The 13,343-nt window shown below is 39.8% G+C and overlaps 1 protein-coding gene across 3 annotated transcripts in view; it reads right to left on the bottom strand.

Annotated features, from left to right (window-relative positions):
• Positions 1 to 13,343, bottom strand: part of ANK3 (ankyrin 3) — a 339,367-nt gene that overhangs the window by 301,710 nt on the left and 24,314 nt on the right. The window contains exon 2 of one of the 3 annotated variants that reach the window (XM_038140068.1): positions 1,735 to 1,773. The exons of the other annotated variants lie outside the window; for them this stretch is intronic. Coding sequence (XP_037995996.1) covers positions 1,735 to 1,773 — 39 coding nt within the window. The remainder of the gene's footprint in view (positions 1 to 1,734; positions 1,774 to 13,343) is intronic. 3 annotated transcript variants of the gene reach the window in all.

Raw genomic sequence — 13,343 nt, 5'->3', positions numbered from 1 at the left:
GAAGGTGTCTGAGATTGTCCCAGTTAGAACATGGAAAAGGGATTAGAGGCAAATACTGCCAGCTTCAGCCATTTACTCCCTCCAACTCCTCTCCAGTTCACACTGTACTAGTCCTGCTTTATTGAAATTTATGACACTTTTAAAGTTCTAGCAGGGTTGCCAAGAGACTTTTGTACCAGTTCATGTCACAGTGTCAGTGTGAGAGCTGAGTGCAGCTGCTTGGAAGGTTTGGAAGTGATCAAGAATGCTGCTTTTCTGCTGAGATGGTGGCAGCTGCAGGACTAGTCTTCATCCTTCTCAGCTGAATCAGAGTAGTTTGGATGACCACATACAATGTTTATAAACAGCAAAATTCAGAGCACTTCTAAACCTTCATGCTTAAAACACAAAATAAAAACATAGCATGGAAAATTGGGTGACCGACTTGCCCACCAAAGCCTGTTGCACTGCTTGAAATGTTAAACATGTCTCTAGGTCAGCAAATCTGAAGCATAAGTAGGAGACAAATGCTTTCATTGAAGAAGAGCAATGCATCAATACAACAAAAGACATTTATTCTATTAAACAATTTCCACACCTAGGGAGAGTGATGGCAAAGCTGAGATATGCAGTCAGCATAAGCACCTGAGCAGATGATGCCACAAGTCTGTGAACATCTGACTCCCACAGCCCCAGTGCTCACATTTCTTCTGCAGATGACAGTGACAACAAGGAGGAACAGCTTCTGTCCACTTGCAGTACGAAACCAGAGAAATACACCTTGAAGTACACCTCATTCTCTGTGCAGTAAATCATCCTCTGTCTTGCCTTTTAATTTGCCAAGGAATACAACTAAGATAAATGCTACCCGGGCAGAAGGAAAAAAAACAAACCCAAACAAACAGATGAGGGAAAAAAGAATGAGAGAGGTAGCAAACACATTGCTGTCCAAAACATTCTGGAATCTGGTTTGTTCACCTTATTCAAACCTGACATAAGAGAGAGTGGTGTCTACCAGAACATTACTGGACTAAACCCAAGGGAATAAGGAAGGAGTTGCACATTTGCCAACTATAAGTTTCTCACACATTTTCCAGGTGGTATTTTAGAGGGAAAGGGAATAATTATTCAAATGCCAACACTCAGGCATAAGAGTATAACATACCTTTATTTCTCTTCAATGGGAGGAGGAGTTGCACATTCAACTGACAAGGACATGGCTGAACACTAAGATAAAACTGTATAACTGTTATTTTCTAAGCATGGACATGGAACAAAATTGCTTTCAGCCACGGGTGAGCACAGCTCAAATGACTGACAGAGGATTTTTGTTTAAGAATAAGCAAACTTGGTGGTAAGTGGTCTTTAGTCAGAATGTTCTTGTTATATCAAAGGTGTGTAAACCAACTCTCCTAAACAATAGTGTCTTCCATGTGGTTCATGTGAAGAGCTGCTGCTTATTTATTCACATAAACAAAGCAACATCTATGATGTGGGACACAGCAGCAACACAGATTAATTAGAAGAGGCTCCAAAACAGTGAGGACAAAAGTATAAGACTGTAGATAAAGACATTCTCTACAAGTACTCAAAAAATAACAGGCAGCCCCAAAAATTTTACCGTGTAGCATTCTGTGTTTTCCAGTGGTAAGCTCAGCATTATAAAGTACATTGAGGATAAAACCAAAACAAACACCGTTTGCTTAAACATTGAAAATCCAGGGAATGAACAAAAGTGGGATTTTTAAGGTTTACCTTTCTAGGGTTTCCTGGAGGGTAGAATTTGTGGTATATCTAAAAATAAAGAAATTAGATTGAAGAGAGTTAAAACTAGTAGACAGAACAATCTCTGTAGTAGTACAAAAACACAGTGCTTAAATGCAAAAATAACGTCAGTAGGGCCTACTGTGGAGCAACCCAAAGGCCATGAGCACTCTGCAGCAAAGATCCCACAAATGCACTCACTAGACCTTACAGAAAATACAGAGTGCAGCATCACCATCTGAACTATGAAGGCACAAATATACCATACAGCTGACTAATATCACCATAGGTGTTTCACATCCCATTGAATGAAGATGTCACGAGGATATTGCATAAAGCAGGATCCTGCATGAAAAAAAAAGCCCTAAATCTGTGTGTCCTGTAAATCTGTTCATCCAGTTTGTCTGAGGAGATCCACATAGTGTCATAGGGCAAAAGATTAAGTCCCTCAAAAAGGAAAAGAAAAAAAATAAAGTTAAAGGGTGTGAAATATTGAGATGCTAGGCAGAAGGAAATGCCTGCACAACACCAGAGAGCGTGACATCCCTGCAGCTCTGCCAAAACCTACAGAGAGGCAAAGAAACAAGATGAAGTCTACAGGAAAAAAAAAAGGGGGGGGAAGAAAACCCACAACAGTATAGAGACAAACCCACGGTCTGCAGCACACTCTCCTTTTAAGCATCTCTGTGCTTTGCATTTGAGCACCCACAGTGCCTGACCAAATGCTTTCCAACAAGGAGAGCACTCAGAGATATGACTGCATAAACAATTTCTTGGCAGGGGTTGGGAAAGAGGCCAAGCAGTTATCATGGAGTTAGGACACAAGTCCCCAGAACCATTCTTGGATCTCTACAGAGTTAGGACTATCCAACTGCTCAGCTCCTCAGGTGAAAAAGCAGGAAGTTGAACTTGCCAATCTAATGAAGCACCGGCTTTTTATGGAAGTCCATCTGTTCCAACTCTCTGGCTCAAAATACAAGGAATGTAAGAATCAAAAAAGAATGCAAACACAATTCCAGCAACGAACATTATTCTACTTGCTCTCCTAAATCTATTTGAAATACACAGAGATTATTTGATCAGTTTGTGGTTGGGCTTTTGTTTGTGTAAGGGTTTTTTAAACAGTATTTATGTATTCCCACAGTATAGCTGCTCACTGTGAGGTGTGTCATTTCCATATCCACTACAAAACCCTTAGCCAAGCTTTACATTCCAGACACATCTCTGCTTTCATTGTGAAAAAAGCATGCAATGTGGCAAAATTTAGTTGGAATAAGAATGTGCTCTACTGTCACTGATTGGCCAGACTAAATATCATCTGCGCAAAAATCCCAATTTTATTACAGAAACAGCCTCACTGAGAGAGCACTGCCTAGAACTGCTCATTTTCAACTACTCTTCTACAAGTTACTTAAAACTCCTTTAAGAAACTGAGTTCAACATTTGCTTTAGTTTTTGTCACAGTAGGAACACAGCAATTATCTTGAAATGGTGGAAATTCAGAATGTACTTACTTTTAGCATTATCTATCTAAAGATCAGCTAATTCTCTGTATTCATATGAAAATACAAATGGCTCAGGGTATTCCCTTTCCCAAATAAATGTGTTATGTACAATAACCCCAGTAATGAAAAATAATTTTTTTTCACATCACATCTTGAGTTTTCAAATCTTTATCCCAAGATTTAATTTGAATACAAAATGCTTCACTAATAACCAGCAAAAAAATAGAAGTCAAGCAGCACTGTTGAACAACTCATTACAATTTTCTCACTACAAAGACAAACAAGAAACCCTTTCAGCAATTATTTGGCTGTAATTCTAAACAAACAATAGGTTCTGCCTCTATAAACACTGACCTGGCTCTAATTTATTAGTTATGCAAATATTACACAGATCACTCAGCAATCCATCCTTAATGTACCTGAAGAGGTCTTTACAATCCCTAGTGAATAATGCATGTTTCCATTTTGCCATTCTCCTACCGCATGAAAGGAGCACCATTAATTCAGCCCTGACTTTGAGATCTGAACACCACCAAAAACCAGTCAAAAAGCTTAAGGAGAAACTGCTTTACAACTCCAGTCTACTTCCAAAATGGAAGAACTAAATAGTCCTAACTATATTTGAAATACACCAGCATCTGAAGAGACTGGCCATATGCTAAACTGTCACTCTCCCATAGTGAGTGATGAATTAAGCTGGTTGTGTAGCTGGCTGCTTACTACAATACTGTTCATGTCACTCACATATGCTGCTTTGGCAGTTATTACAGCTTTTTGTAAACCAAGCTGCACATTAGATTTGAGAACAAATTACAGACCAGCTAAAAGCACCGAACTCCTGACTGATTTCCAAAGAACTGGAAGAAACACTACAAAAGACTGGAAAGGTATAAAGAGGAATGGCAGTACACCTTTGAAACTTGCATGATTAAAAGCATGAGATAACTCCAGCTAGCCAGACAAGAGTCCAGTATTCAGTGTTTGCTAGGATCTGTGCAGTTTTCTGTCAGCTGGGATCTGTAAAATCTGTGGTAAAGAGAATGCACAGTGGGAGGAGAATATTCATCCACAGCACCTGGGGAATATATACCAGGAATTTAACCAGCTGGTTAAAAGGTACAGAGGTAAAAGAATCCTTATGTCAGTGGCCTAATAGCCAAGAGGCTGCACAGGAAAATATGCAAAGCAGCAGTGAAATTCTTCTATGTCTGAATCCCTAGACAAGATTCTGGTTACTCAAGAGTTGCGGCAACAAAACCAAGCAAATCAATCCTTGGGGCATTGGTGTCAGAGGAGCAAACCATCACAGAGTGTCTGTGGCCAAAAGGAACAAGAACTCAGCTCTTTACTGTGTTTCTTACATTCCACAGCGATGTCAGTTTCCATATTAGCCAGAATTTGCATTAGGAAAAAAGTGTTGTTTTGACAGCTTTATAATCTAGGTTCCCAGCATTATCATATTATCTGTAAAATCTCTTCTGATAAATTAGAAGCTGAGGGATTTGCGTTGCAGATTTGTGGTGAGGGGAAAAGTGGAATACACCTTTACTTTCTGTAAACACAAAAGTACTTTTAAGGCACAAGGAGTCATCTGAATTATGACATTTTTCATAAGCTGGCCTCATCTTGCTCTTGATTCCTTATCTTTTAATTTACTTTTAGGCTACACTGAAGCTTCTGTAAATGACAGAACTACAACACTCTGTTCTCTCCACAGCTGCCTGTGGGCCTTGTCTAATAAACTAGCAGGGTTTGACAGAGCACAGATGTAGAGATCCATGGAGGCAGCAGACAGTGCAGGTAAGGCACCAGAGCAAGTCCATGCCCATGGTTACCCTGTTGAGTGGTGCTGTCATATCCAGGCCTAAATAGAATGTTAAATGCAGAGATGCACACAGCTGTGAATGGTGCTTTGTGAAATACTGGTTTTGGTTTGAAACTCAGGAACAGGCACCTCTAAGCCTGACCTAACACCTTCACTGATGCCTGTTCTACTACTTTTTCAGGTAGTGGAGATAGCATTTTTAAGGAAGAAATTTATTCCCTTTCCATCTGTAAAGAGCTTGGCTCCAGGTTCAGCATCCCAGGCAAGGTCTACCCTGTTGTTTGCTCCATGATCACAAGGAATTTGAAGTATCCAATGTTTCCCATTACCTGGAACAGTCACTACATGCCAGACAGTACCAGTTACACTGAAATACCCACTGTCACACTTAAAAGCTTCGCCAACCCAATAATGAGAAGACCAATTTGATAATATTAAGGCTTCATCTTTTTAAGATGCAGACAAGAAAAATATCCATCTATTTCAACAGCAATTCAAATTAAATAAAATATTTAACTGTATCATTGGTAGAACTCTGGAATTTTTACTCTAGGGTAAAAGTTTTAAACAATAATCTCAGTTACTGCTTTCACATTTTAACAATAATAAAAGTGAGACATTTCTGGGAGAGGTTTTAAGAGTCCCCAGGGCCTTTTCTGTCACATACTCCCTCTCACACCCCTCAGTCTTTGCTCTGAAAGCACATGGGGGCTCAGGTTAGTCCCATTACGCACTAACACAAGTAGCCAGAGAAAAGAAACATATTAGCAAATATTCCTGAAAAATCTTTGCACATTCTACAGACGATTACTACTTCCCCTCTAGGTTAGTAGCAGCACCTTCAGCTGATGGACGGAATCTGAAGAGCTCTTTCTCACTCAGAACTAGTACATTTTAAATGTTGAAATGATGTCCCTGGTCCCATTTCAACACAGGTTTTTGTAGCATTTTAATGTCTTGCCGTTTAGTAGCTGGGATCCAGCAAAGGGGCTATGAGTGCTATTAGTGGTAGCTAATGGATATTCTTCTTGTGTTCAGTTGCTGAACTACATTTTGAATAAAGGGCTCAATTCCCAGAGCGAGCAATCTCCCTTCATGATTGCCCAATGCTTAAACTAAAGGAGAATCCTCTGCAAGTATTAAGTCGGGGCAATGTTCATATTCCAATTTCTAGGTTCCCACACAGATTGCATTGCACAATAGTAAGTGAATGCAGGTCACATCCAATACCATAAGTTCTATAGCTGGACATTTTCATATTACAGTCCTTTCTTATTCACATTTTAAAATGGCTTTTTATTCAGAGCATTCTTCTGGGTAAAAACAGACTTAAAGAGTATGCAGTAACAGCCAAAACCTCTACTTTTTGAACTGTCCCACCCATGATGTGCCACTAGCTCCCAGTGTGTGCTCACAGAGTTTATGTCCACCTTGGTCAGCTGTGCTGCATCCACATTGCTCTGAGGCACCACAGCCTATGCTACCCTACCAGACAAAGTTTCAGGTTTCAGGGTTCCCCCAGCAACAAAAGCCACCCTCGCCTGATTATACTCTTTATTGATGTAGAGACACCCCCACAATTCAGCTTAGCCCTGCTCTAAAGCAGCACTCCTGCAAGATTACCATTGCTTCCAGTTTATCTCTGCATCCACTGCTGTAAGAAAGGGTTGAATCTCCAGTCCTGGAAGGCACATCCTGCAGCTCCACGGGCTGGAATGGGAGAGGCCAACCCTACCAAGGCTGCCCTTGGCACAGGGAGTCCTGGGCTCCAGCTTCAAAGCATTGCTCCTCTGCCACATGTCTGCAGCTACTGGCACAACTGCAAAATTAGAGTGTTCTCACTCAACCACCACTGCTGAGCACACTGCTGCAGACACAGAGCACAGGTAGGAAAATTAGCCACCTGTTTTTGGAATTCTCTCTAGATAACTGCACGATACCTAATGACAGATCCCCTCAACACTCCTCTCTATGCCCTTTCTGTTCCTCCATGTACATGCAGTAGATCACTGCACTGAAGTCCAAGTCTTAGAAATTCCCTAATGGCTTTTTTAACTCCAGTGCAAGCCACACTCTTAATCTCAACCCAGCTAGGACTAAATGAGAATTTAGTTTGGTTTGCTCAGGCCACAGTTCAGGGAAAACCATTTTCTGCTCAGGAGTGCTCAACTGGTTGATCACCCAAACCATCTGAAGTGCCCCTAGAGACACCCATATACTTGCCAGGACTTAGAGCTGTTGACACCTAATTCTAACTTGCATTTCAGTAAGGCTTTTCAAAACATGATTAATATTTTAAGACTGTTGATGAAATGGCATCATGATCTCACAAAAAGCATTTTCTCTTAAAAATATTATGAAGACAAAGAGCAACTCCTATCATAGTATCATAATAATAAATGCATAAAATGCTTCATATTTAACATAAAACATGACTACACTTCTAGAATGTCATATGATTTAAGTTGTCTGGGTTGTTTGGCTTGGATTTAATTGCTCAGCCAAAAAAGAAAAATTTCTTTAAAGATTGAAGCTGCTGCCTTCCTTTGTATTAACAATTTGTACAGAAGTGCTGTGTGCATAGGCAATCTGCACGTTTGCTGTTACAGACCTGCAAGCAGGCTCAGCCTCCAGTTTAACATTTCATTGCAATCTAATGGCATGCTAATTAATAGCTAATAAGTTCCTAGTAAGTATACCAGATATTTACATTCAGACTTGCTATTTTTACAAGCTAATGACTTATGGCATTCAGAACAGTGAAAATGAATCAAAGTCATCCCATGCCACACAATTTACTTCCCATATTTTTCAGAAAAGAGTAATTAACTTCTACTCAAAATGCATTTGTATGAGAGAATCGTCAATATTAGGACAGCAAAAATAAGGGCAAACATGAAATTCCATGGGTATCATTGCATAAGGTTTATTTTACCAAATCCCTTCTCCCTCTCCCATGCAAATTAACATTTATATTAAAAGAAACAGCTGACATAGCATGTTAACAGACTATGTCTAATGTAATGCAATTAACCCTCTACTCTCAGCAACAGGAATATTTATTTAGAGATACATATTAGCAGAATATATATATATTAGAAGATTTACATATATATGTTAGAAGAATAAAGACCATGGTTCATTCTTTGTTGAGGAGAAAGAAGGGGAAAAAAAAGTAGAAAAAGCCAAACTAAAAGTCAGAAAATGGCTCAGCAAACCAACACACCACAGCTGAATGCCAAGCTCTCCTGTCAAGGTGCCCTGCTCACACACAAGCTGCACCCATGACTTACCTGGAGAGTTCCAATTCATGGAAGTGACATGGACTCTGCTGTCCCTTAACAGGCCAGGAGGAGACACACTGATCTCATCTATTATTCCACCAATGCTCAGTACACTTGCAGTTCTATTAAAATTTGACTGGTGAAGAAATGCCAGAATTAATCCACTTGGCAGTAAGACTCTTGCCCATACCGGAAGTGGATAAACAGTGCATAGGAAGTGTTCACACACTGTACTTGTTTTTATTTGGTTTTATTTTATTTGTTATTGACAGGTTTTGTTTGGCATTCACTGATACCTTCATAGCTGATCGTTACCAACAAACAACAGACATCTGCACCAACAACTAAAGTCATCATGAGAGACTTCAAAAAGTGTAGATTTATGTAAGTTAAACTTAACTTTTCATGTGAATGCTTAAGAGTTATATTCCTCCTAGTAGAGAACAGGATCATTCCCTAAGAGCTGCTCATGCTCTGAGTGAGCACTTCAAATCAAATGCATACGAACCACCTACAGACTAACACTATTTCAAGACTGATTTTTTTTCAATATATTTTTTCAGTCCATGAGAAGAAAACAAAACTCAAAATTTCAAGTTACCAGGCAATAGCTCAGGTTATTTAATTATGCAATGGTTATGTTTCTATGTAAAAGATCCCAGCCAATAAATTTCCAAGTAGCCAAGCATCAGCTCTGCTTGCAAGGTTAGGTTAAAGGCACAAGAATGCATAAGTTGAAACACAACTTATTCTTGTTATCATGTCAGATATTTTGGACTCTCTTTTTCTTTTGCTCATTAATTCCAGTGCTTCAGGGAAAGGCCTCCACAGACAGAGCCTGAGCATGCCTCTGGTGTTTCTGACAGAAAACAAAAACTTGCTGAAGCTCTCTTCAGGAAAACTCTAAGCTTGAGCAGTGTTTCCATCCTACAAACAACAAACATCAAATCTGACGGCAATGACAAGTGTCTCTTGGGCTTTATGTGTCTGTACCTACGAGGATGATTGAGCAGCTTTATACTCTCCTCCTGTATCCTCCCTCTTCTTAATCTAATTGGGAATAAAGGATAGCAAGAAACACACAGAAATGCCCCACACAGCCAGTATCAGCAAGGTGCAGAGGTAGAGCAGAATTGTTACAGCAGGTGACGCCAGTTAACAACTCCCACAACCCCAGGGCAATTCTGGCCATTTATTCCACAGTCTTAATTCCTTTACAAGTGTTGTTTCCTGATTTCCAGCAGCTATTCTGCATTTCTTTAAACTAGTTTGCCAGACACTGGAGAGGAAGAAAGGAGGAGGGAAGTGACAGACAGAAAAGAAAATATATAAAAATGAGCTTTCCATCACTTTTTAGTGATCAGTTCTAGATATTTATATATATATATATATATAAATCTAAAGAAGCTTAAATGTCTGCTCATGTTAGCACAGCTCTTCACTGTGCAGATTATTCATACTCCACTTCCTGCCTTTTAATATAAATCAGTGTTTTAAAATCTTTTCCATTTATTACCAAAAAAAAAATCCTAGCTAGAATAAAAAAAGGACTCCACAAAGAATCAATGGCAATCAGGACAAAAGCAAAGCCTGACCTGGTCATTGCCCATCTTCATTGATTCAAAGGAGCCATGTGTTTTAACTGTTGCTACGCCCACATACAAATTACAATTATTCAACAAAGACAGCAGCTGCTTATCACAAGAGAATCTCAAGCCACTGCAAACAAAACTTCAAGCTGAAGATGTTTTTTAAATGGATTAGCATATTTTAAAAATACAAGTACATTCTCTTCCCCCTCTCACAGCGGTTTGTTTATTTTTAACCAAGCACTTAAAGCCTGCTGCTCTTAATCAAGTTTGAGGGTACTGTGAGATAGCATTTTCAGGAGGACCGGTGTGATTCAGGCCACACTGTCTGGCTCAGTTGGAAGCCAAACCCAATCTGAAGAAACATAGGAAACACAAAAAGCCTTGGCCTTCCTGGCTGTCAGCTTTTACTGTGTTACAAGACAGCCTTGCTGGAAAACAAACTCAGCCATTTGATTGAATTGATCAATTCACATTTAATTTCATGGTGTTCTCTAAGCAAGGGGATTAAAAAAAAGTCTTTTTCAGCACAGACATTTGAAAAGTGAAACAGCTTACAGAAAAGACTTCAGGAAACATCTGAAATTCTAAATTCAGTTAGGAAAGAGGCCAAGGGATCTGTACAAACCCACTCTACCAATTTAAAGAAAAAAAGGAATATGACTTGATGAAGTAATATTGAGTGTTTAAATCTTCAAAGAATTTGATTCAACTTAAGATCTTTAAGTCACCATTTTTGTCTGCTAAACACAACAAACAAACCATCAGAACCACGACAGAATTAACCCCCTCTAGGGCTGCAAGAGCCTTGTGCTCTGTGGCAATAGAGAATGAAATCCTCCCAGATGTGTCACATCACTTTTCAGGACACTGCATTATCAGTTTTTGATGTTTGATTTTTCAAATTGGACAGGTTTCTACATCCCATCCAACTGTGTATTTTTCTAGGACTGAAAGCAGAAACTGGATGGACATCTCCTTAACTGTCCCATCTAAAGAGGCTCCACAGGCATATTCCCCTTCCAAATGTATAGCACTCCACATCTTTCACAGCATTTAAAGGACCCACAGATTTTTCACCAGTTCCTTGACTGTGTACATCACATAAACCAAGAAATGTACTCATGGAGAACAAAATTTGAGACAAGTAACCAGCCTGTCATTAGCAAGGAACTGACAGATATTAATTTGTCTGTCACTTCTCTAAACATCTCCCAACATCAGACCAGATTCTCCATCAGTGGCTAGAAAACTTCTCTGATCCAAAGCTAACCACCTGTAGTGTTGTTCCACACCAGCAGTACCACCTTGGTCCCTAAAAAAGCCACAGCAAGCTGTGTGCCAGAGGGTAATCTGCTTTCTCTAGCAATAAGGAAAAAAAAAAAAAAAAAAAAGATGTTCCAAGAGCACAATTCTCAGATGCACTGGGATGTATGTACACAGGAATGTGGTTACTGCTCAAGGTCATTCAAGGAAGGAGCTGCAAGCTCAAATCCAGACGCATGCAGGAACACGTGAAAAATGTAAACAGTCTCAACACCAGGATTTTGTTTTAACCTCTTCAGAGGTCAAGTTATCCCTCGGTGCTGCTTTTTGAAAACAATCCTCCTGCAGCCTGACACTGTGCTGTGTCATACTGACCCAACAATCATAACCTAACATACCAAACACATCTGCAGTGAGAATCACCTCGGGACAGGATGGCAATGTTATTTAAAACATTAATGCTACCCTGAGATCATCTTAGATTTACCCAAACAGATTTGCAGCAGATCTGCTCAAGGTACCTAATGGTGGAGGTTGCCATGGGAACACAGTACAACTACACACTTTGCCATGACAACCAGGCCTCCCTGGAATACTAATGAGTGCCCATGGCAACGGGAAGCTAAAGACAAGATGTCTGGAGACCAAATATTTCATGTATCATTTATAACAAAAGCTATAAATATATTTGTACGCTTCCTATGTGAGATTGGACGGGATTTGGTACCCTGCAAAACACCACATATGGGGCAATATCTCAAAGTGTAAAAATTATGTGGCTGCAGCATAAATGGAAAATCCTATTTCAAGGCAAGGCTGCAGCTGAAGTTCAATCCCACAAATAACAACAGAAATATCTGCGTCAACATGCCCCACGTGTGCACTGCCTTGCACATGAACACTACTGCCAGCTGACAATGGAACAGTTACCTGCACACAAAGCTTTGTCTGGGCTGGGTCCATCAAAAAGATGCTTCCCACCCAGTGCAGAACCCTGTACTGAGCATGGATCTGTTCTCCAGATGGCAGCTACTGCAGCTCGTGTTGCGAAGGCAGCAGAAAGCACTGCCTTGGTATTTCAGAAAAGGCTCATGACAAGAGATGCTTGCTACTTTATAGGAATGTTCCAGCAACTCAATCCATGAGCAGTGTTTTTACATTTATTTGTTTACAGAAAAACGATGCACTATAGCAAGCTACACATCAGAACAAAATGTTAGCATTAAAAGTGAAAAAATCATCAGTTAAGTGACATCTGCTGCTTTTTTTTTTCAAGTGCTCTCTCTACAGATGAATTTCAGAACACTTTCTAGATATTTTACACGGATAATCAAAGTCTAAGACATTTTCAGGCATCCTGCCAGAAACCTCCTGTCATTTAAAAAAGAGGCAGCACCAGCTGGAAAGCAAGTGCTGCTTGTCCCAAAAACACTCTGCGTGATAAGTCACACCCAGAGACAGCAAAATTTCAGGTCCCAGGGATCACAAGTGCCAGGATTCAGCTCACATCAGCAGTGCAGAAACCAAAGGTAATAAATCCTTTCTAAGATTTTTTTCCTCATGTCTTATTATATGGTTTGATTAGGCCATAAAAGTTTATTAGGTTGTAAGTGTCCTTGCATGAGCTCCTCCTCAAAAACACAAAAAATCAGGAAAGCATTAATAAGCATAAAATTTATTTTCTTCTCTCCCTCAACATCCATGATCTGTGTAATAAATACATATTTATTAGCCATCTTCCAGGTGCAAACTGCTGCATTTCCTCAATGACAAGAGCACAGCAGTCAGCACTAAGGGATAAAGAACTGTTTGGGACACGGTTTGGTGATGGACTTGATCTTAAGGATCTTTTCCAGCTTAAATTATTCTATGATTCTATGATTGCATCTGAAGCCAAAGTGTTACAGAACAGAAATATCTCAGCAGCAGTACAACCTAGCACATAGACTAACCTGGACTAATCACTGGCAAATGCCTCCTCTGCTTCCAAATGCTGTTGGCTGAGGCCACAATGTTCTGAGCACACGCACACAGAGAGTATTAAACCAACACCATGACAATCAAGAGTTATCAGATCAGCAAGCACTGGCCATGATCACATTTAGACTTCTCAGTGAATTGCAATTCAGTG

Source organism: Motacilla alba, chromosome 6 (genome assembly GCF_015832195.1).
Source record: "Motacilla alba alba isolate MOTALB_02 chromosome 6, Motacilla_alba_V1.0_pri, whole genome shotgun sequence".
Lineage (NCBI taxonomy): Eukaryota > Metazoa > Chordata > Aves > Passeriformes > Motacillidae > Motacilla > Motacilla alba.
This window is presented reverse-complemented; position numbering and strand designations above follow the sequence as displayed.